Source organism: Camelus dromedarius, chromosome 1 (genome assembly GCF_036321535.1).
Source record: "Camelus dromedarius isolate mCamDro1 chromosome 1, mCamDro1.pat, whole genome shotgun sequence".
Taxonomy (NCBI): domain Eukaryota; kingdom Metazoa; phylum Chordata; class Mammalia; order Artiodactyla; family Camelidae; genus Camelus; species Camelus dromedarius.
Window position 1 is genome coordinate 19979599 of NC_087436.1, and position 25361 is coordinate 20004959.

The 25361-nt window shown below is 41.4% G+C and overlaps 1 protein-coding gene across 3 annotated transcripts in view; it reads left to right on the plus strand.

The window, feature by feature from the left end:
- The window catches only part of ZNF827 (zinc finger protein 827), a 170234-nt gene that overhangs the window by 128061 nt on the left and 16812 nt on the right, over nt 1-25361 (plus strand). For all 3 annotated transcript variants that reach the window (XM_031465236.2, XM_010982657.3, XM_031465263.2), the window contains exons 9-10: nt 20184-20321; nt 24176-24347. In XM_031465236.2, the coding sequence (XP_031321096.2) occupies nt 20184-20321; nt 24176-24347 (310 nt within the window). The remainder of the gene's footprint in view (nt 1-20183; nt 20322-24175; nt 24348-25361) is intronic.

The following is a 25361-nucleotide window of genomic DNA, read 5'->3' on the forward strand; positions in this document are numbered from 1 at the left end:
TAAAAGGGAGAAGAAGGTATGTCTTGGATTCCACCCACTCCAGAAATCAACTAAGAGAGAATTCTCTCCATTTAAACAATGTAATTTCATCCTACCCTTGGGGCATTACTGCTGCTATGTTGACGAACGTGTACATCAAATTGATTGGCTTCCCGCGCCCTGACAGTCATTAATTCTGCAAAAGGTGCTGGGGACCTTCCCGGTGCATGGAGTGATCTGAAAACAACGCAGGGTGACAGCCTTTTCCTCAGCTCACCCCCGAAGTCCCATCGCAGGACAGGTGACGGGCCTGACATATCTTTTTACAGTACACGTCTTCCCATTCTCTCTAATAAGAAAGAGATTTGAAGATATTATTTGCTTTGAAGGAGCTGGTCCCATGGTACATAGAAACGTTTCCATTGGTCAAAACAGTCGTAATGCCAGGTGTTATGGGGGCTGTCAAGGTAGGGGAGCTTGAATGGTGGGGCTAAAAACGCTTACTTATTTGAAGAGACCTGCAAATAATTCACACTTACCACACATATATAGTATCCAAATGTCTGAAAAGATGGTGCCAGCAACATTAAAAGGCTAAAGTTTAATAAAGGCAGTGCTTTCTGTTCTCAAAGGGTCAAATTTTCTTCTGTCATTAGACTTTCTACAAAAGAACACTATTCAGACCTGGAGGATTTTTTTTTTTCACTTCCCATAGGCAATTATTTCCATCTTAACCTTGGATAGACGAAGTTAGACTAGTAGTTAAATGTGCTTGGAATTATGCCTGTGACTTTTTTTTTTTATTACCCTGTGAATTTTCTTATTGAAAGCTCAGTGAACTTCTTAATTTAAAAAATAAGAACAGCTCGTGCTCTTTGCCCCGGGTAATCACCAGGGCACCACTGTCATCAGAGGGATGTTAAGGACCTACCTGTCTGTATCCCTGCTAGGATTTAAATAGCCACAGCCCCTATTTTCTCAAAATCTGCAACCTAGGATACATGAGATGTATGATTCTTCGCTGGGGGAGATTTGCACCTCCCCCAGGGGACGTTTAACACTGTCTGGTGATATTTTTAATTACTATGACCAGGGGGCTTCTATTAGATAGAAGCCAGGGATGCTGTTAAATATCTTACAGTGCACAGAACAGACCCAACAGCAGAGAATTATCTGAGCCAAAATGTCACTGGAGCTGAGGTGGAGAAAGCCCACTTTGGGTGTTGGCAGATGTATGTAAAGGTCATATTGAAGGTGAAAAGTGGTAGACCAGATACCCAGATTCCATGTTACTGCTGCGACCTGTATGAATGTGCACTTCTGGAAAATTTTCAAGTTTCTAAGCTACAGGTTTGCTCTTTAATCACTCTATTAACATTTGTGCTGGTTTCATAAGAAACAACTGGACACTGGAGATGCTACTTCAGTGTAACAGTGGCCTTAAAAACAAGCCTCCAAGATGACAGAAACTTACTCATGAATTAACGTCTCAGAAAATGGAGAGTATGCCTTGTAGAGTGGGTAGCTGAGCCTACTTTAAATGTTAAAAAAAAAATTTAGATGTATTAGTTAGGGTAAAGTTTCGATGGCTGTAAAAAAAAAAGTCCAAAATCACAGTAGCTTAAATAAAGTAGAAGTTTATTTCTCTCTGATGTGGCAGCCAGAGTGTGAACAGTCTGGGGCTGATATCGTGGCCCCGGAGCCCCCAGGCTTCTTCTGTCTTGTTCTGCCAGCCTTAGCATACAGCTCTCATTTCACCATCCAGGACAGCCCCTCTGCCTCCCATATCATCACGTCCACATCCTAAACAGCAGGAAGGCAAGAAAGAAGTCATGGTCATGGCCCTCCTTTTTACGGCATGACCACGAGGCTGTGAACATCACTTCTGCTCACCCCACTGTGTAGAACTTGGTCACATGGCTACATCTAGTTGTTAGGGAGGCCAGCAGAGTTTTTTGTTGGGCAGACAGGTGTCCAGCAAAACCTCAAGGGGTTCCTTTATTAAAGGAAGAAGAAAAGCATGTCTATTGGAGAACAGCTAGCAGTCTCTGCCTCAGATATCACACCTTAGGTTAATTCAAGGTCAAGGAACGTAAAGACTGCTTAATAATTCCAGATGGTCTTTGGTCGGGATAGAGGGCACAGACTGTGACGATGCCTACAGTGGCTTGTTATTTTCACTCTGTTACGTTAATCCTAAATCACGTGTGAGGCAGTACCAGCTCAGGAGCTAAACCACCAGGGTTCAAATCTTGGCTCTGCCCCTTGCTAGCTGAGTCAGTTTCAGCGAGCTTCTTTCCACTCTCTGTACGTGGACTTCCTCCTTTGTAAATTGTGGCTGATAATAACACCTAACTCACAGAGTCGTGGTGAGGATGAGTGATGTCATACCTGTAAGGCATTCAGAGCAGTGCCCACCAGGCGATGCTACTAAGAGCTCTCAACATTATCATTGCTGGGGATGCTTGCGCCCGACTGGCTGATTTCACATCTGTTGATTTGAACCTGAGCTTACTAAACACATCTGTGTCTGTTCATTCCATTTGGTTTTAAAATCCCAATAAATACTCCTTTCTTTGATTTAATTTTGAATTGTAGCTCCCTCCCCCACTGAAGTTATCAAAATGTGGGATTTGATTTGGAACGAAAATAAAGCTAAATCGGGACTGATGAGCTGGAGCCCACTCATGAGCCAGTGTCTTGCCAGCACTTCACACAGGAGTCCCGTCGGCGGACAAGCTAGAAATTCGGGGTAGACAACTGATGTTCCAGCTGCTTTGTCTCCTGCCTGTTGATTTCTCTGCAGATGTCAGAGATTTCTGCTTTCTTCCAATAAATTTCATGAAACTCGAGATAATTCTTTCTTTGCTCTTCAGTAAAGGAATTTAAGAGCACATCATGAAAACATTTCAACCCAGAAGATCTACAAATAGCAGAAGTTGTCGTGCTTTCTGCAGTATTTCAGATTTTAACCTCTTGTAGCGGATATCCTTCCCTGAAATTCTGCTTTGTCAGCTCCAATAAGCAAAGCACTAAAACTAAGGTTAGCACATTTTTAAAGCTTCGAACGTACATGCATACGTGTGTGTGTGTATTCGAGAAAATCCTGTGTGGGTGACGGTGTAGTGTGACCCCTAAAACACACATGTTCTTTTTAGGTCATTTCTTATTTTTCACCAGTGTAAGTTTTGAAAGCAGCTGAATATTTTAGCTATGAAGTGATAGCAATGCAAATCATGGACACTGTTCTCTGGAACGCGGGGCGCACTTCTGTCAGCTGTAACGTACTCTGATGCGAATATGGGGTTAGTGGGGCAGCCCTGTGCCAGTACATAGACCTTTGTCTTGATTTTCTTCTCAAAGTCCCTTTGGTCCTTACAGCAGAAAATGTAATGGATGATTCCACATCCATTTAATCTTAAATTCAGTGAGGGAGAATGATGGTGACTCATGATGGTAATTCTGATTATTTTATCAACAGAGAATGATAAAGAAAACAATCTCACACAGTCACATGGAAATGGAAGTTATTTAGACTGGCCTGTATCAAAATATTTACTCGACTGGGTAAAATTGTCAGCTCTCTTAGGGCCTGTGGGTTTAACAACAATACAGTGAGAATTTCCAGAATAAATCATTTCCATTTCTACCATGGAAGCTTTGGTCTCTTAAAACTCAACATATTACAGTGTAATGCTTAAACATTATTCAGGACTTAAAGAAACAAGCCCTAGAGTGCTGGTTCCTCTGAATAGAAGAAGGGTTTCACTCTTTTTTCTTTCTTTTTGAAATAAATGAATCCAGGAAACAGAGAGGCATAGAAGGAGCACGTGGGAATGAGGACAGAAAGCCTTACAGTGAACAGGCTCCAGAGAGACAGGGGACAAAGTCCTGCTTCTGTGAGGCAGCATTTGGGACCAGAGGGGCTGTAAATGGTCTCTCAAAGTTCACAACCTCCCTTTGGCCAACTTGCACGAAGCATAAAACTCTGAGTGACCAGGTGAACAGCTGTAACTTGATAGGAAGATAATCCTCTGGCTATTATTATATCAGAGCAGCAGAGTGTCTGTAAAGGTCAATGTGAAGCTTTCTAAAGTAATCTTACCTAACAGCAAAGAGTTTACCTTTAGGAGCGAGAACTGTACTTGGTCCTTTAAGGTCTCTGTTACCCAGCACAGAGGTGGTGTCCAGCACACTCTGGCTTGGGGCCGGTATGATTCGTTTGTGGGAGACTCTTCAAGACCTCTAAGTTTTGTTTGGGGATATCATACAAGGATTCTGTTGATTAAAAATTATTGCAATTGTGGTCCCAGAATTGTGTGACTCAGGGCCACTGCCCCATAAGACGAAAATTCTTTGTAAAGCTAACACGGTGCCTGCCTTTGACCTTGCTTCTGACTTGGCATGACTCTGGGGAGGACACCCTCAGGGTGTGTGATTCATTTCAGTGTCTATGGAAAGGGGACAGAGCCTACCAGAAAGGCTGTTAGGAGGACCAGTGATACAACTTACTTCAGGTACTTAGCAGAGCGTGAGCATCGTTAGCTCACGTTAGCTCTCAGTAGAGAATTTTGTTATAGGTTGTTGCCTTATTTCCTGCACAGGTGTTAAGAGCGTGCAAGGAGACATCATATTACATGTTTAGAGTTGATTAGAAACTTGATTTGCAAGTGATGAAATAAGGTATCCCCCAACCCCTCTCCCCACCACCAGTTCTCCACTCACTGCTCCTGCCCTTCCCCCCCTTCTCCTCCCTTTCTCTGCCACCCAACTGGTGTTACCAGTTTCATGGGAATCCCTCCAGAGATACTGTATGCACAGGTAAGTGAAGACATATCTGCATACATCCATATTTATTTTTGGAACATTTATTCTTTTTAATTAAAAAAAAATTTTATTTAAGTATAGTTGATTTACTGTGTTGTGTTAGTTTCAGGTGTACAGTAAAGTGATCCAGTTTTATACATATTCTCCAATATTCTTTTTCAGATTCTTTTCCATTGTAGGTTATCACAAGATATTGAATATAGTTCCCTGTGCTATACAGTAGGCCCTTGTTATCTATTTTATACACAGTAGTGTTATATCCCACTTTTTTTAAATTGAAATATAGTCAGGTTACAATGTTGTGTTAATTTCCAGTGTACAGCATAGTGATTCAGTTATACATCTATATATGCAGATGATTGGACAAAGAAGTTGTGCTCTCTCTCTCTCTCTATATATATATATATAAAAAATGGAATACTCGTCAATTAAAAGAAGAATAAAATAATGCCATTTGCAGCAACATGGATGAAACATTTATTCTTAAGCACCCTTCCACTTTAAAGAATAAAAAACCTCCTTTCAAGCTGGTATTTGAAATGAGGAAATGAAGTAAGAGTCTTGTCCCTCCATGGGTGTGAATGGCAAGTCTTCCTACCCTGTGGAATCAAATGATTACATCCTTCCTGATTTAACAAGATATAGAGGACATCAGATGTAGAGGAACCTGCTGATATATAGACACTGAGGCCAAAGCAATGGCTCAGTGGAGTCACATTGGAGCTTATGACTGCATTCACTGGGCCATTTCATCTTCATATAGAGACACGACCATTTAACTACATGGGCCAAGTTATAGGTGCCCGGAATTAACAACCAACTCTTTTACATATTTTTGTATGCTTTATTAGATGACTGGCTCCATATTAAACTGAAGGGGATTTAGAAGTCTTAGTTGAGGAGCCACTGGTGTAAGACACCCTACTCTAGCTGAGCAGTGAGAGCACAGAACTTCAGAAAAAATGATGGCTGCTTCTACATCCCTTCTTTTAAACATTCCCGTTGCACCTCCATCCCATACATGAACCAAATTGAATCTGATTTAACTCTTCCACATTCCATTACTTAGGGCAAAAATGACTGCATTAAATGAAGCAACCTAAATGTCCATCAACAGATGACTGGATAAAGAAGCTGTGGTATGTTTATACAACGGAATACTACTCAGCCATAAAAAATAAAATAATGCCATTTGCAGTAACATGGGTGGACCTAGAGATCATCATTCTAAGTGAAGTAAGCCATAAAGAGAAAGAAAAATACCATATGATATCACTTACATGTGGAAACTAAAAAGAAAAAAAGGACACTATAAACTCATCTACAAAACAGAAACAGACTTGCAGACATAGTAAACAATCTTATGGTTACCAGGGAGAAGGGTTAGGAAGGGATAAATTTGGGAGTTAGAGATTTACAAATGTTAGCCACTATATATAAAAATAGATTTTTTTTAAAGTTTCTTTTGTAGAGCACAGAGTACTATGTTCAATATCTTGTATATTATCCTTTAATGGAAAAGAATATGAAAACGCATAAATGTATGTATATGCATGACTGGGGCATTGTGCTGTGCACCAGAAATGGACACATTGTAACTGACTGTGCTTCAATTTTTAAAAAAAGGCATACATATGATTATCCTGGTGCCTCAGTAACGTGATTCTTCTATCTATAAATAATGCAGTGGAGGAGGTAGACACAATCACTCCCCATAAGCAGCTGACGGTGATTCTGACGTCACTTGACAGGCATGGGTGGTTAATAGGCTTAGTCTAGGTATTGTGGTTGGCCATTTTGGCTAAAGCTTCACTTTGGAAGAAGAAATAGGTGTGCCATTCCATTTGAAAGCCTTGCTTTGGGAAACTCACTTTTTACCCATGGTTTCTCGCTAGACCAGTATTTGGGATTTGGTGTTATTTGGTGCCCTGTTCTGCTGGAGATGTTACTTGTTTCTTCACAATAGAAATCGTTCTGTGACTTGGGTCTTGACAGGTGGGGAGCTCTTCCATTGGCCTTTACGGCTGTTGGGTACGTATATGCTTTTGAAATGACAAATATATATCTCTAGGAGTTTTACCTGACAGTATCTCCTGTGAGATTAGAATGTGACCACATTTCCAGTTTAGACAACACCAAGAGGACCTGGAGGCAAATCATGTGCTGAAAAAGCAGCCGTACTCTGTTGAAATCAGAGTATGACAGCGTTCCAACTCAAGGAGCATTTGTGAGCTCCCATAAGAGTATTAAATGCAAGAATCTTTGTTCGTGCAACAGTAAGGTTACAAATGTGCACATGCCACAACTGGAAAATAGCAGAAAATAAGATTCTGATGGTGACATCTGTTCTCCACTGTAGTACGTGTTCTATAGTACAGTGTACAGTTTGAAGACTGCTTAGTTATGCAAAGCCTTTGGTACGTGGTGTGGTTAAGAACCTGAGCTTCAGCATGTGGGGAGGCAGAGAATGAGGCGAAGAGGGCACTGAGCAAAGACTGGTTCATGCCCAGTCTGGCTTCTACGGTACGACTTGAGGCAAGCAATTAGCTGGCCCGCACCTCAGCAGTAGTGTGCCTTCTCCCTTGTTCTCCCTAGTACAGAGGGTGAGCAAAGATTCTCCTGAAGTGAAGTCTCCAAAGAATATAGAGCCTCCATCATCATCGCTGGAGGTAGTGACTTTCTGTTACGGGGTAGGAAGTGGTGGAACAAGCGATAGGCTAGGATTTCTCAGCCTTATCTATTGGCATGTGGTTTACATTAATTTACATACATCATGCATCCATGTTTTTCTCTCCTTTGCCTATTAGTGAAATTTTAATCAAATCAACACATATTTATTGATTGTCTATTATATTTAAGATCTACATAAAAAAGGAGGCCAAAAAGAGATGCTTTCAAAGACAACCAAGTCAGAAAATATGAGAAAAATGCATATATACAACCTACAGTAATATAAGACACATAAGTAAAATATATTGTGTTTCCACTATGCAATTAGGTAGCGCCTGCATACTTCTAGATTTATTATTTGATTTTTCCATACTTTGATTTATAACCAAAATACTATATTGATATTTTTGTATTTACTTGATTTCCTTTCCAATTGGAAAATTGAAATAGAAGGAAAACTATTTTTTTTTTTTAACTTCTCCTTCTCTTGCTCAACTACTTTGGAGCTGTATCACTGAGTATCAACCTGTTTTTTGACACATCCTTAGGCCATTGGATGTTTACATTTACATTCTGAGCTGAAAATCCACTTTTTGCTCTTTCAATCCTTAAATGGTTAAATAGAAATGGTTTAGATTTTTCATTTAATTATATTGATTATAGTAATGCCTTAACTTTTATACACAAGTTCAGTTCTTCAACTTCGTGTCAATAGGATGTGTGTTTGGAGTAGGATTAAACATTAAACCTTCCACGCTGTAGCTACGTTCTGTTCTTTAACAGGAACATTTGTGTTTAAGGCAACTGGTAAGGTTGCATTTTCATCTGAGACCATAAAATGCAGTGACACTTGCCATCTAGGAAAGAGAAAAACTAGACACATGGCTTTGGCCTCCTTAGGACCCGGTCCCAATCAAGGTCATCATCTATCAGGCTTTTTCTACTTGGAGAGATTGAAGACCCGTCACAAAAAGCAATGACTCCCCATGAAGACTGTTACATGTCACATGCTATATAAAGGGAGCCACAGAGTGCCTGCTCTTCCAGGTTGGGTATCCCAGGTTCAGATCCCACCTCCACCTCTTCCCTGCTGTGTGAGAACAGACTAATTCCTCAAGCATTCTGAGCTTTGATTTTTCTCATCTGTACAATGAGGACAATGATGCAATCAACCTTAATGTGTTGTGAGGATTAAATATTATGAAAGTAAAGGACTTAGCCACAGTGCCTGGAACAACATAAATGCTAAGTAAATCTTAACTAGTTGTATGTATAATTCCTCTTTCAGCTGCATTTCTATCCACAGGTTTCTCCCCCATTAAAGAAAGTACATGAATATTTGAGTTATTGGCAATGATATTATTGTGGAGATGGCCAGTTTTATTTATTTAAAAAATAAAATGTTTGCCAACTGTGTTACTTACTATGATTGGTAACAAATAACCACTGTTGCCAATATTATGACATACTTTCACAGGAAAATACTAACAAGGTATGTTTCCCAACCCCATGTCTGTCAGCCCTACCTGGGGGAAAATAATTGAACAAACCAACAGACAGATATCTCCATCATATAAAATCATATAACTCTGCTTCATCAAATAGATAGCATTTCTGAGTCCAGGAGAAAAATGTGTGTGATGAGTGTTGCCTTAAAATGTTAAATCTGCCATCAACTAACACAGACTTTATAATGTGCTAAAACCCAAGGTCAAGAGAAAGGCAAACTGGAAGAGTTATATTTTCTGTTAATACAGAATTCAAGAGATGAGGAGCAGACGGAGAAGACTGAAAATTTGAAACTGGATGTAGTCACACAAGAATATTGCAGTGTCTGGGAGCTGATAAGGGCTTTAAGAAAATTTAGAAATCTTTAAAGGAATTGGGTGATATGATCAAGGCTTGTCCGTAAGAAAAGAGGACTAGAATAATTGAGAACACCAGTGGATTCCAATCTCAGTGAAGAGAACTGCAGATCCCTAGGGGCTTACTTGAATAATATTTGGAAATGACTGTGACTTGAATTTAAAAAGAGACATGTTAAAAAAAAATTTTTAAATACTCTATAGGTGTGATGCATAGCACATCATATAATTTTAGAAATAAATGAAGATTAAAATTTTAGTATTTGAGAAGTTATCTTAGTCTGAATTTTCCCATTTTAGAGTATTTTAGAAAGTTTAAATGTTTTAGTGACGGTGATTTGTTTTTAGTTTATTCATTCCCTCATTTATTCAATAAATAAATATTGAGCACCCAGTCCAGCAATAAACAAGAGGAAAAAGAGATAATTCTCCTGTTTGCCCAAATAATGGTTAATGCTTCCCCTCAAGGTGTTCTCCTGTGTGCCCATACTTTATAATAATGCGTAACAGAAAACCCTTTTGGATTTAAAGATTTGCCATCACCTCATAGAGTCGTTGGGTAGCTCTGCACTTGAATGCTTGTTCTTTTTCTTCCTTGGGAAAAGGTGAAACAACAGTCATTATAGGGTCTTATTCTGGGGCAACTGAAAGCTGACCTGAAAGGATTTAATTAAAATTTACATAATTGGTGCTTAGATTTTTGATATCCAGCAACTCAGCGGTAAAGACCCAGGAAGAGACCCGAGAGGACCCTGGCAAGAGAAATGAGGGGGAGGCTCCAAGTTCAGCCGTTTTCTCTCTGTCCAGGTCCCGGGATGAGCATTTGGGTTGCCCTAGTAAAGCCCCCCTTGAAATTTATGCAACCATGGATGCTGGTTTGTTATGGCTGGTGAATATAGGAAAATTTAAAGTCGAACAAATTCAGATTGTAGTAGATAGATGTGTCTCTGGTGAAAAAAATCAGAACCCTTAGATTTTCTTCTCTGATCTTGTATAATAGTATAATGTAATGAGTGGTTAAGGGTTTGGGCCTTGGAGTCAGACAGGCTTTGGTTGGAGATAGGTTGTCACTTACCAGCTGAGTGACCTCAAATTCATTGTTCAACCTCCCTGGGCCTGAGACACCTTTTTTTTAAGTGGGAATGGTAACGATAGTATCTAACCATCGTGCTGTTATAAATGTCAGTGTGACACGTGTATGTACATAACACAGTGCCTGGCACCATGGTAAATCCTCCATGAATGTAGGCAATTACTGTTTTTTAATTATGCATTATCATCTCCTTAATATACTTTTAAGCAACTCTGATACTGTTTTGCATAACAGAGATAAGTTGCCCAATAGGGGTGAAACTAGCTACACACTTTAAGACTTTATCTGTTAGAAATATATTCAGCTTAATCACAGTGACTTAACCAAATGGGGGTCTGTTGTTTTCACATAATGAATTCAGAAATGGGTGCAGCTGTTTGGGGACCCAGCCTCCTCATTTTTTGCTCTATCTACCACCTTATCATATGGCTTTTATCTTCATGGTTGAAAGAGGGCTTCTCTACTTCCCAGTGTCCAAGGAGGAAGAGCCAGGCTGAAAGGCCTTTTCACAAGACTGTCTTTTTTTTTTCAGGGAGCAGGGGAGAGCCAGAGAATCTCTCCCCAGGAACTTCCACCTACATCTCATTGGCCAGAACTGTATTTCAGGGTTAGCCTCTAACAGCAGTCAAAGCTAGGAAGGGAAGTGTGTGCTTTTGAAACAAGGCACGTTGCTACCCTAAAGAAAAAAATTCTAGCTCTGTTGGATATTGAATAAGCAATCAGCAGTGTCTGACACAAAGCTGTTAAGAATGACACAGCTCCCAGGCCTGATGGTTCTAACAAAGATTTGTAAATGACCCCAACATTGGGACGTTTTAAGGGCATTTGCTAAATAAGACTTTAATCCTACCAGCATTATTCAGAAGAGAAGTGGTCACTGGTCTAGGTAACTGACAAGATAATAAGCAAAGCCCTTTAGATGTGACTCCTGTCAGTGTGCTTCCCTGTTGCAGTGCAAAATTTAGTTGCCATTTAGTTCAACAATCATGATCTTGGCCATGCAACTGTCTCACTTATTCCATAAGCATTTGTTGAGGGTCCACTGATCTTGAAAGTACAAGTAAAGGGAAAACATAGAAGCAACATCCAAATTCCGGATAGATTTCTTGTTAAGGTGAAGTTATGTAGAGATGACAGACATCAATTGGCTAAATTCTGCCAGGGACCCTCTCTGGATGCTTAGAGAAGTTCCCCAAGGTACTCAGGTTCTATGTGATCAGCCTCACCAGCATGATGGGGACCAGTCCTAGCCATTGTCTATCACCAGAGGAATCAAGGTCCAGTTTTCTTCTATTGATTTTAAATGACCTGCATAAAAAAAACAGATACAGGAAACATTTGTGGTTCTCTGCCAGATTAAAAGTCAATTAGTAAGAATTCATTGAGGCTCACTGTTGCCCAGGATTACACACACAAAAATGTCATCAAACTTTTCTGGGTTGACCCCAGGATGTTTACTAAGAACCAGTTCCACAAACCCATGTTGGTTGTAGATTTTGGCATTGATGTCTTATGGTTCAGAGGAGCTTGAATGACAGTTAAGTTTCCTCCCTAAACTAAGGTTTGGGGCAGGATGAGGACTCAGTCACTTTAGAAATCTCAGTTCTGTTACTCAAGCCTGTGTAAGTTGTGGGGTGCATTGGAGTGAGAGAGGTCCTAGAATTTTATGCCTCGGTTTCATCCTCATGGAAGGGAAAGAATTACATTCGAAGAAATCTGAGTCTTCTACTTGATCTAATGTTCTGTCCAGTAGAGTTTAATAGAGCTCCCTCCCATATTCTACCAGATAGGTTTATTTCATGTCAGTTTTTGGAGAAATACTTCCGGGACCTATGCATGGACTTTAATGCTTAAGTTTGCTAAGCATTGAAGTTTGAAATGAGCCCAAAGAAGATTCAGGCTGTGAACTCTTTTATGCCTAAGAATCTCCACCCAGGATTTATAATTGAGCACAGATCAACTGTTGCTAAATTTTACTATCATAGCTGTTCATTGAACTGACATCCTGACCAGCAAAAATCTCATACTTTGGGAGACTGTCCAGAATGATCTTAAAAGGGGGATTTGGTTACACCAAGACCTGCCAAGAGGTGGTCATAGGGAACGTAATAGATCTGTTAGAACCTGCCAAATTACCCTAAGTTGAAGTGACCTTTAAAATGAAAAAGAATTTGTGGGGGAGAAGGGTATAGTTCAATGGTAGAGGGCATGCCTAGCATGCACAAGGTCCTGGGTTCAATCCTCAGTACCTCCACTAAAAACAAACAAACAAACAGACAGACATACCTCCCCCCAAAAAAGAATTTGTAAAGAATATAGAACTGCAAACACTAGAGGAAAGATATTAACCCCCAAAGAGTCCTAAACCACAGCTGATGTCTTAATTCACAAGCAGCCCTCAGAAGGCAGCAGCTTGTCTTAAGTCCATGAAACCAAAGGATAGAGCCAGTAGGGAGAGGACTAACCAAAAAAATCACATGCCCTGCCTAGAAATGACCAGATAGGTTTTAACCTGTCAAAGAGTACTGAGTCTCAATGCAGATGGTTTCAGAATTTCACTGGAGATACGCCTCTAAACTCTCCAGGCTTGATGATGAAAGAGAAATCATCAAAATACCATCTGTCGTCATGGAAAACCCAAAGGGCCCCAGAGCCTCTTCCCCATTGAGCAGCTGATGCGGATTTGGTTGATCTGGACAGTTATTTATGTGTTGAGGTCACATTTTGGCCAATCTTTTGCTTACAGCTTTAACCAAATAAAGCTTTCTCTCTCTTTCCACATTTCTCTTGCCAAAGTCAGGTTGAGAGATGATTCTTTGAGAGGATTATTTTGGCAGGAGATGCCAGGATCTTCTCACACAACAAAACACACCAACAAAAACCAGATGATACACCAGTCAGGGAGCTAAGTGATATTAAAACTGAAAAGAAGCACACTGAAGTCCTTTCCTTTGCCCCTCTGAGGGTTTTTTGTTGTTATTGTCATTTGTTTGTTTGTTTGTTTGTTTGTTAACAAAATGCTCCCTCAAATGTCAGTGAAAGACTCAAGGGAACTTTCTTAAATAATAACTGGTTTACCTCAGTGGGGATTGGCTTTTAGATTTTTCCCATTTGATCTTCCTCCGGTTCCATCTTTATTCTACTTCTTGACATATTGCAGTTTCTAACTTCTCTGTGGCTGGAAATATTCTAGGCTGACACCTTCGAGAGGAGAGATAGAAAGAAATCCTAGTGTCTGTGAATTGTTGCTAAATCTGCACTTGTCCACTTATAACCAAGAATTTAAGCTCAGAGCCAAAAAACAGGAGGAGAAAGAAAAAACCCCTCCTTGTGTGTTGTAGACTTTGGCAGTGATTCCAGATGGCTTGGAGGAGCTTCAGTGAGACTGTGGCTCTGGTCTCTGCTCTCCCCAGAGTCACTAGCCAGGGTACCTGGGCAATCACTTCAGTCCTCTGGGCCTCGGCTTCCTTCTGTGTAAGAAGAGGGCATTGAACAGGATGACCTTTAAGGTTCCTCCCTGAACTAAGCTTTGGGGCAGGATGGAGCTGTGGTTACTCCGGGAACCTTGATTCTGTTACTCAGCCCTGGACGGGTTGTGGAGTGCACTGGTATAGGAGAGGTCCCGGAATTGAATGCCCCGTTTCATCTTCAAGGGAATAAGAGCTGGATTCAAAGTCCTCTGCTGGACCCAACGTTCTGTCATGTACAGTTTACTAGCACTCCCTCCCAAATGCTACCAGGCGGGTTTATTTCATGGAAATTTTTGGAGAAATACTTGATGAGCTTCCTCTTCCCAGAGCCTGTGCATGAAATGAGACTTGTCCCCTTGGGTCACTGGGTCACAAGAGGAGGACTGACATACTGTCTCTTGGTCATTCAGCCTTACCTTTATGAATGAGTGACCTCAGTTCACCAGAAAGGAAAACTGAGAGCCTTGTATTGGGACTGCTAAGATGGGGTGACTCTCCAAACACCCTGTTCTTATTTTCCCAACTATGCTGTAAGGGATAAAAATGCTCACACCCGTGCACCTGTTTACTTCACTTAAAGCAAATACAAAAATTTATTTAAGGAAGAAGGAAAGACCCAAATGGCATTCAAAGCAATGAGCATGGGTGAAAAAGGAGAGAGAAAAATATCTGATCAAACTGTACTGAGTAGCCAGGAATTTATGGGAACAATTTATGGATATCTCAGGAATCAGAGTAAAAGAGGGTAAAGGGAAATAAAGTGTATTATAGGAGACAAAATCCTCTGAGACACTGTATAAAAATATATATAATCATTGAACAAATATTTTTATTTCACTATAAAAGAAATGAAGAAAATCATTCACAGCTTCTTAAAATAATGAAACAGAAGGGATATGGGAACAAAGATGAAGAAGAGCAATTTTTAAAAAAATAATAATACCTATAGTATTTCTTATATGTAAAGTATAATTTACATTAAAGTATAAATTTTTCCTGACTTTGGGCTCATTTGAAAACAATTAGTGTTACGTGAATTTTTCTGTTACATGTTATGTTTCAGTAAAAAATTTTTAAAAAGCAAATTCCTTAATAATCTAAAAGAAAATTTTTTAAAGTTGTTTTTTAGCAGAACAAAAGATAATTAAGACAGAAATGTGCTCAGCTGGCTGTACACTTACTGCTGTTGACAATGTGGAGAGTTCTTCACAAGATGCAAGAGTTTGGAATAAAGCTTGTCAAAGACCAGACCTAACACTCAAAGTCTTAAGACCAAGAGTTACCATGGGAGGGAGGAGTTTCAGTAAAGAATATCATAAGGGAAGACTCAGCTAACAGTAGCCGAAACAAATGGGTTTAATTTCCTCACATAACAAGTAAGTCCAGAGTGGGTGGTTTCTGCTACTGGAAGGTGCCATCAAAGACTCAGACTTTTCCCATCTTTCCCTTTCTTCATCCTTAGCAGATTGGCTTTCATCCTCAGGCCTCATATGCACAAAATGGCTGCCATAATCCCAGGCATTTCCTCTGTCTTCAAAGCAAGAAAAAGAGAGAAAGGGCCAACATCAAATGTGTATTTCTTTCTTTTTTAATTGAAGTATAGTTGATTTACAATGTTGTGTTAGTTTCAGGTATACAGCAAAGTGATTCAGTAATACATTTTTTTTTCAGATTTTTTTCCATTATGGTTTATTACAAGATATTGAATATGGTTCCCTGTGCTATACAGTAGGTCCTTGTTGCTTATCTATTTTGTAAATAATAGTGCATATCTTTCCCTTTATCAGGAAAGCAGAAGCCTTCTCACTGGCCAGAATTTTAGCACATGGCCACCCCAGCTGCCTCTACAGTGGGAATAAACACGGAAGAGGGGAAGTTGAGGATGACTATTGGTTTAATTGAAAAACAGTGTCTGCCAGAGAATTTGTTTTGAAAAGAATAATCCTGTGGCTTGTTGTTGGGAAGTAGGGACATAGAATCTTTGGGGATATGGCTAAAGACCGCAAACATTTCCACTAATAAAATCATTAAATCACAGTCTTTGGGTTGAGTTAAAACACCATTCGGAAAGCAAGTAGCCTTATTTTTCACCCTGAATTGGCCATTAGCCTTGACAAAAGCTATTTCCAGGCCTCAGTCTTTCCCCCCTATAAAGTAAGAATAATCTTTATTCCCTGCCTCATTTGGGTCCTTTCATTTGGTCATTCGTTTCCTCGGCAACTGTATACTACACACCTGCTGTGTATCAGGCATGTGCAAATGCTGAGGGTTTACAAGTAAATCATGCAGAACCCCCTCCCTCAATGACTCACATTCTAATAGGGAGGGGAGGCCAGTGAACCTAGTTATTATTGAACACTGCTGCCTGTTGGACTGGCTGATGCTCTGTGTTAAAAAGGTACATAGAATATAGAAGATACGCAAACAAGAAATGTAACCGGTAAAGTGGTGCAATAGAGTGAGTATTCATGGAAGTGCTCCGAACAGAGAAGGGGGAGTGACTCGTAACCTGGGGAACTGGCGAAGGCTTTATCGAGGAGGTGCGGTCTGAGATAGGACTTGAAAATGAGCCAGAGTTTGTGTGTGGAAGAAGCGCTGGGGTGGGGAGTGATTTCTGTTGGAGGCATAGTAGGTTCAAAAGCATTGACAGCCCAGAAGCGATGAGCTAGTTCTGGAAAAGGTGAGTTGCTCACTCTGCTGAGCATTTGGGTGGTGGGAGGTGAGGTGTGGAGCTGAAGGTGAGAGGTGGTTGGAGCCAGACTGAAGGATCTCAGGAGCCTTGTGCGGGAGTCTGGCCGTGGGAGGCCGCTGGAACACAGGATGAGATATGACCTGATTTGTGCCTCAGGAAGATCATTCTGGAATCTGGGAGGAAGGGTTATTGAGATGGAGAGAGGCTGGTACCGGAGAGGCCATTTAGCAGGCTTCTGTGACAATCCCAGTGAGGAACAATGACTCAGTGAAGGCAGTGGGGTTCCAGAAAGATCTCTGAGGTCTTCTTTTTTTCCCCAAAGTTATCAAAAATTAAAGAAGAGAAAAACTTGACATGAAAATATGTCAGTTTTAGCTTTCACACTGTTGTCCACACACGCACACAAATCAAATCATGGTATCTTTAAACCTGTAGCATAGACCACAGAGGTAGCCAGGCCAGTTCACTCAGTTCCCCCAGTTCCCCATGCCGGAGACGGAGCACGGTGTCTGTGTCTATGAATAGAGCTTTAAAATGCACATCCTGGGACACGCACCACTGTCCCCACAGTGGTTTTCTTCATGTGGGGTGACAGTCCTTACTGCTAATGCAGAGAGATTCATACAAGCCTCTATGTCAGTTTTTATAAACGTTTATCAATTGGTTTACAACTTGAATTGTTCTAAATATTTTGGGGAAATTCTGATCCTCGAAAGCTGCAGACCAAGTGTGCTGCTCACCTTTGGAATGCCTCCTGGAGAGCTGGTGGTCCAGGCTGGCCATTCTCTATGGTGATGGGGCCAGTCCTGCTCCCAAAAGGCAGACACTGGTCTTTCTAAAGACTGGCCTTGCTGAGAATCGATCACATTCAGGTATCACTCCAGAACCAGACAGACAGCTCTCAGTGACTGCTTGGATGTGTTGAAAGACACAGTGAGAGAGAGGGAGGAATCAGATAGATGCCACGGTTTCTCCTGTGGCATTTGGGTGACACCCTTCCCAGGAAATGTGGGCAAACATGGGGTCCGCTGAGCTCCATTTCAGCTCCGTGAAAAGAGGAGCAAGCCTTTTACTTCAGTACGTGTTTGGGCAAATACCCCTCTTCGCCCTGCTGGGGTGTCAAGGTCGCGTTCTGGGGTGAGGCTCCGCTGCCCGTGGTTGCCTCACTCCGGCGTGAATGCAGACAGCCAGCGGGGAGAGGAGCCGAGCCCTGGACAGACGTGGGGGCCAGGAGCCGGGCGGTGGCTGACCGGGGCTGGATGCTCTCCTGGTGTCTCTGGCCACCTCTCCGTGGCCGTAGGGTGTTCTTTCTGCTTGGCTGCAGCACAGCCTTCGTGAGCCTAATGGTTTTCTAGGCCAGTAGAGGGAATTCAACATTTCATGATGCTTCAACTTCTCAAGTGTGTGACTCATACTTGAAAGAATTATTCAGAGACTTCTTTTCTGTTTAATTGCATTGACTTGTTTGGCACGTGACCCAGTGACCCAGTTCATTCTTGTCGTGAATGTATCAGAAGACCCTGTATCCTCTTAATCTCTCCTCATAGTTGTTACTATCATCCTCCTTTGAAGCACTGTTTTGATTACGCACTTCAAAGGCACGACTGAAGTGCCCTCTCATCACCGTGAGGCAGAAGTGCCCACGGCTTGGACTCACAGACGGTCATCTGAGGATGGTTCTTGTCCTCGGCATCTCAGATCCCTGCACCTCCCTTTCCTCCTTCCTTCCCCCACAGTCCCACCCCTTCCCCTTCCGAGGTCTGTGGTCACACATTCATACACTAGTAAGACCAGCTCTTCTCTCCGGGCCCAAAGAGCTTCGTTTAACAAACACAGATAAATCAATACATGTGCCTTATCAGTGTTAGGACTGCTGGCAGGTGCCTCACAGCAAATATTTTTGCAATTTCACCATCAGTGCCTGCCCCTTCCCCCACCAAACATACATACGTCGTATTTGTTTCTTCTTTCCTGAGATTACACTATCTGGCAAATCTGAATTCAAATGAAAATTGATCCAGTCGACTCACCCAACTGCAGGTGGAAGCCTGTACTTGTACTGGGGAAGCAGTGTCAGCCCAGTTGTGTGAAATCAAGGTCTTTGTTCTGCTGTTGTCTCTGCCCAGTGGGTCCGAGTGTTTTCCTCGGCTTGGATCGTCTGAAAAGTTCTTTCTACCATCTGATTCCCGCCACGTGGCATCCGGCTCTATCAGGCACTACCGTGCTGTGAGAACGTTCACAGCAATTTACTGAAGTAAAAGACGAGATATTAGCTCAGTGAATTATCTGTCTTGTTCTTCAGAGTGAGGCCTAAAGGCCTATCAGTGGCTCAGACAAGTGTCCTCGTAGAAGTGGCCCCTTCTCTCCTTTTGGTACTCTGTCACCTCGCCCCTTGTGTTACTGTAGAAGGAATGTTTGTATAATCCATTACAGCTCAGTGAGAAGAAAAATGGGTGAGAAAATGAAAGGTAACCCAATGGATGATGATGAGAAAATAAGAACTTTTTCAGACGGCAGGAGAAGGTATTAACATCCACTTGTTTCATTCATGGCTGCGAGTCATCCATAGATGACTTGTGGCCGTCATCATTTTCCTAAATATGATGAGACCACTGGGGAAATTCTGCTTGTGTAACTCTTACATTAAGGAGTTTTATGTGGAGCTGTGTCTTAGCCCGAAAAGCTGCTATAACCACAGTGTGGGTAGCTTATAAACAACAAAATATATTGCTTACAGTTCTGGATGCTGGAAACCCTAGATCAGGGTACCAGCAGGTCAGGTGAGGGCTGCCTTCTGGGACAAGACAGCCTACTCCTTGCTGTGGCCTCACATGGCCAGGGTGGGGGGGGGGGCTAGGGAGCCCTGTGGGGCCTCTTTTTTAAGGGTTTTAATCCCATTCATGAGGGTCTACCTTCATGATCTAAACACCTCCCAGAGACCCTACCTCTAAAAACCATCACCTTGAGTGTTAGGGTTTCAACATAGGAATTTAAGGGGGGACACAAACATTAAGGCCATGGCAAGCCCCGTGCTGTTGTCATCACTGAGTCTGTGTGACGAACGTTCCTCATTAAGGATTTTTCACAACCCAGAACACAGGGCAAAACCTTTTTTCATAAAAGGCAGTGAGAGCGTATTTCCTTTCAAGAGATCAAACCATTTCTTTTTGCATTGGAATCTGAGCTTCAGTCTTCTTGACTTACTGTCTGGTGGCCAGAGCCTACATTTCTGGAACTTTAATGTGCAGCTCAACCATCACTCCTTCAACATATATTTATGGAGAACCAGCTGTATACTGGGCACGGTGCTGAACCACGCTATCAACCTGCTGGAGAGGTGGGTCGGCTGAGCGTTAGTGAGGAAGGAGAGAAAATACTGGAGACTTGACTAAAATGGAAATCCACAACTTTCAGGCATGGCCTTCATAGAGAAGGGAAATGAGCAGGAAGCCCAGAGGTTACTTGGTCTTGTTTGCAGTCATTGTTCAGAAGGGAGCCTTTGCTGAAGTCCTAAATGTTGACTAAACTGAAATTTGTTCACGTTCCCTTATTTATTCCTCATGATGCTTTTTGTTCTTTTGGCCCAGAAACAGAAAAGATAGTCCTAGAGGCAGGAAATGGGTTGCCATCCTGGAAATTCAACGACCAGCTTTTTCCCTGTGACGTATGTGGGAAAGTGTTCGGCCGACAGCAGACGTTGTCCCGGCATCTCTCCCTGCACACAGGTGAGTCAGGGCCTCACTGCCAGGCCTTCCCCCTCTCCATCGCCAGCCTCTCCACTACCAGCAAGCTGAGTTTCTCTAAGAGAATGATAACAGGAAGTGGTAGAAATGTTTTTCTCCTGATCTATTTAAGCCATTTTCCCTGGCATGTTCAAATAAGGCTCTGGAAGGGGTCTTTTATTGTTATTGAAAGGACCCATTGAGTTCGAGTAGGACTGATGGGAAAAGATACACATTTGGGTACATTCCAGTAAAATTCCGCAACTCCAAGGAGTTTATTGCTCTCATCTTGTGGGCGTCGGGGGTGGGGCTGCACCCCATCTTATTGGATTCATTTTTTTGTGGTAGGGGGAGCAGAGAGGGGAAGAGCACCTTGGTGGAGAAACAGTCACTGTCTTTATGTTCGTGTAACAGTAGAGCCACGTGGTTGGTTCTGTGTTGGGGAAGGGAAGACAGCCAAGTTAAGAAGGAGCCAAGGAAGGATAAATAGGAACTTAATCAATGCAGCAAGGATAAGCAAGAACAAAAAGAAGTTAGGTCAAATCAGTAGTAACCAAAAAGCAAGATGGAAATAAGGAAGTGTTTCAGTTTTTACACAACAGACTTGTTAAAAATTCAAATGTGTCTCAGCCATCTGCAGCAACAGGGATGGACGTAGACATGATCGTACCCAGTGAAGGAAGTCAGACGGGGAAAGATGAGTATCGTACGATATCGCTTATAGGTGGAATCTAAAAAAAAATGAAACACGTGAACTTATTTATAAACCAGAAACAGACTCACAGACATAGAAAACAAACTATGGTGCCCAAAGCGCAAAGGGTAGGGAGGAATAAATTAGGATTTGGGGATTAATACATATACTCTACTATATGAAAAATAAAGAGCAACTGCCCACTGTGCAGCACAGGAACTATATTCAGTATCTTCTAATAACCTATCATGGAAAAGAATCTGAAATATATATACACACACACACACATCCTTCTTCATATTCTTATCCATATGTGTATGTATAACTGAACCACTTTGCTGTGTACCTGAAACTAACACATTGCAAACCAAGTATGTTTCCATTTAAAAAAATTTTTTGAGAAAATGAATTCAAATATGTCTTACTTACAGGAAACACAAAACAAAATGATAAAGAAAAAAAGGGTTTGTATGTCACACAAAATAACGAAGAAGGCTCAACAGGCAATATTCATAGAACAAGATTAATTTTCTCTTTTTATGTATATACATATTTTAATACTTTAATCTTAAATATTAAACCACTAAAGACAGAATTTAGTCACATACTTAGCCACAAAGGAAACTTTCACATGTTCAATAAAGTTGAAGCTCCTTAGGCCACATTCTCTAAGTGTAGTTAAATGAAATTTAAAATAACCAAAGATCTAATTGGAACAAGTTGAAGCTATGTTGATATTTGCAAGTGAGGGAGGCATTTGTTAATGAGATTTTTTTTCCCCCTTGGAAATTTTCAAGGGAAAATAATATGACATACAGAGAAAGGGAGCTGTACTGAAAATTAAAGGTGTGGATAAATAATTTTTTAATATGATATCTGTATGTGTATATATATATATATATATATATATATATATATACACACATACACATACATATTTTATTTGTTATATTAAGTGCATTTCTGCTTATTAAAGCTTTCATGTAATACCAATATACCAAGTCAGTGTGCAAAATGACATAGTGGGGAGGCACTGCCAGCTGTAAGAAAATCAACACATCAGTTCTGCAAAATATGTTAAACATCAAAAAAATTGCAGTCTACATAATAATCAGGAACACAAGAATGGTAAGCCATAACATACGATAAATTTAATAATAAAATGTTCTTAATGAAATGCAGAGTAATAATAATAAAATAAAATAACCGAGGGTCCATAAAATGTCCTATCTAATTGGATCAAAGAAAAGGAAGAAAATCAAATCGCAAATTGCAGACCTCCAGGAGGAGTGAAAGGAGAACACTTCGCACCTCACCCTGGAGTAGGCAGTCACAGCTCTGTGCAAGGAGCATTTACAGACATGAACGTTATAATTAGAAGAGAAGAAAGAAAAATAAAGGAACTTACCACCCATCTTAAAGAATTCGTAAGAGAACAAAATCTAGGAAGAAGAATATAAAATGGATAAATCCTGTTAAGTCCAAGAAGGAAAAAGGAGGCCAAAACATTCAAAGTTAGCAATGAAAAAGGAAGCCTAATTCTCAATACAGATGCCATTAAAGAACTGTTGGAGAATAGAGCAACTCTATGCCAAAAAAATAAAAAATAAAAGCTGTAAACTTATTTTATTTTATTGTATTGTATTGTATTGTATTTATTTTTTAATTGAAGTACAGTCAATTACAATGTGTCAGTTTCTGGTGTACAGCACAGTGTCCCAGTCATGCATATACATACATATATTTGTTTTCATATATTTTGAAAGCTTTAGATGACATAGATATAACGAATATAAATATATATTTAAAGATATAAAGATATAAAGAATAATTTCCAAAATTGGCCCAAGATGGAGGGGGGGGACTTAAGCAGATCAGTTACCAAAGGGTGACTTGGAAAGATGATGAAAGAAATACTACAAAAAAAGGCATCAGGTCCAGAAATTGTCTCAGGTTAGTTCTTTTAAAAAAGCCTTTTGAGACTAGAAAATTCTGATATTATTAAACTTTTCCAAATGACAGAAAAAGCTAGGAATCTCTACGATTCACTTTGTAAAGAAATCGTAACCTTAATACCAAACTTAACAACCTCATTTATTAGTACAAGTGCAGAAATTCTAAAGAAAGGGCTCTAGTCTATCTGCACGATAGGGGATCCTCCCAGCCCTGCTGAGCCCAGGGCCACCGTCACATCAGATGTTGGGGAACACCTGTTATAATAACAATGCCTTACATTTTGCTGCAGAAAATTTTTTTCTGCACTCTTCCCTGTGAAGGAGATAAGACAGGTATTTTCTTTAAGGCAAGCCCAGTATTACAGAGTAAGAACTAAGGACAGAAACAGAAATTGTTCTTTCCTTGCTCTGTTATCATCTGTTACCTTTATCTGGACCTGAGAGCAAAGCCTGCTCCTTTTACTTTACTTTGCTTGATGAGTCAAATGAATTCAGAATGCCACTCTGGAAGCAGTCCTGAAACATTGTCAATTTTACAAAAAAAAGGGGGGGGGGCTTCTATTAAGAAATCAATTGAAACTTTGTGTTTTATTTCTGTAGCATGAACATTTCCAGTTAAATCTTTTCATCCAAGTCCTTTTTTCCCCCTTAGTTTCATTCTTTTTTGTTTCCTGGCCAACCCAGACTGGAGCTTAGGGAAAATGATGAGATTTCTCTTAAACACACCAGTCCTGCGAATGCTGTGTCACAACCCTTCCCCCCCACCTCAGCACCCACCCTGGACCGACACATGGCAGGAGGAGGGCAGGCACACACGATATTCTTTTAGCCCCTGTGGGGCTCACCTTACCAGGGAGAGGGACCTGTAGGTATCCAGGAAAAGGCAGATGGTCCAGTTGCCCTGGGACTTTCTTTTTTTTTTTTTTTTTTTTTTTGGTGGGAAGGTAATGAAGATTATTCATTTATTTATTTTTATTGGATTGAACCCAGGACCTTGTGCATGCTAGGCATGCACTCTACCACTGAGCTAGGCATGACCTGCCCGGTAGAGACTTTTCGAATGTTTACAACTCCAAGGTGTTCCCTTTGTCCCCATTTGAAACGAGATTTCGAACTCTCTCCTTGATACCTTGAAGTGGTCTTTTGCAAGGTGTTGAGATTCCATTTCTGAGCATGGTTTGGGTTTTTTCCTGTTCCTTCTCCCTCAGAGGAAAGAAAATACAAATGCCACTTGTGCCCCTATGCTGCTAAGTGCCGTGCAAACCTGAACCAGCACCTGACCGTCCACTCGGTGAAGCTGGTGAGTACGGACACCGAGGACATCGTGAGCGCCGTCACCTCTGAAGGCAGTGATGGGAAGAAACACCCTTATTATTACAGGTGAGCCGCCAGTGGAGCCCGCTAACCGGGGCTGCCCAGACCTTCCTGAACACTCCCTGCCCCTCTGCTGGGGCACACATGTCAAGGCATCTCTTCTCTGACACAGTGCTGACCTTCCTTTTCATATTTGCTTTGCTTGGATTGAACCCTGTGTTGCACTGACTCCTCTCCCGGCTGAGTGGCCCTGAGAGAGTTAAGTAAAAGGGAGATGGTCTGCAGGGCGGAGCCCCGGAGAGTGGCAGGGCTGCTCCCGGGTGATTAGCTGTGAGGTCTGTGCGGCTGGGAAGCTCCCAGCTTCCTAACTGAGCACCTCGCTGCTTCCTGAGAATTATCCGAAGGAAAAATCAACCTGAGAACTCTGAGAAAATAGCCCTGGAAGTATTGCCTGCTTTCCCTTGGCTGTGTTATCCTTCAGTACCTGGAATTTTGCGTTTCTCTTCCATAGTCAACCATGAATCTATATTTGGTTTGGTTGCTGTAAAATCCCAAGTTTCAGACTTGCTGTTGAATCTTGCCTGAGTGACGGGCTATCCAGATGGGAGGAAACTTGCTAGCTGTGTTTGCATGGAATGTCTCCAAGGAGGGCAACTTCTATCCAGGACAGTCACAGACAGGGCTTGCTCCTGCTCAGAGTGCCACCTGGATGTGCGTCCATTCCTGCATGGAAGGTTTCCAGAGCCAGAGAGGGGCTCACCAGGTGTGCGGGTTACTCAAGTTTATCAGTGCACCAGCACCACTAATACCTTGGCAAGGCTGCCCCGCATCTCTTTGCCCAAAGGAATCAGTTAGGTGTTTTGCAGCATCTGGAATCTGTAATTTTTCATTAGATTTATGACTATTAGCATCATTAGAGCATGTATGGGATTGTTACATTATGCTCCAACTTAGTCCGTTTGGCACGGTGACCACATCAGAGGCGTCCCAGAAAGCGGAAGAATTTCCTAACGCAAAGCCTTTTGGTGGGAGGAAAACCTGGGTCAAGGCCTGGATTTCAGAGTGTCCCGAGTCCAACTG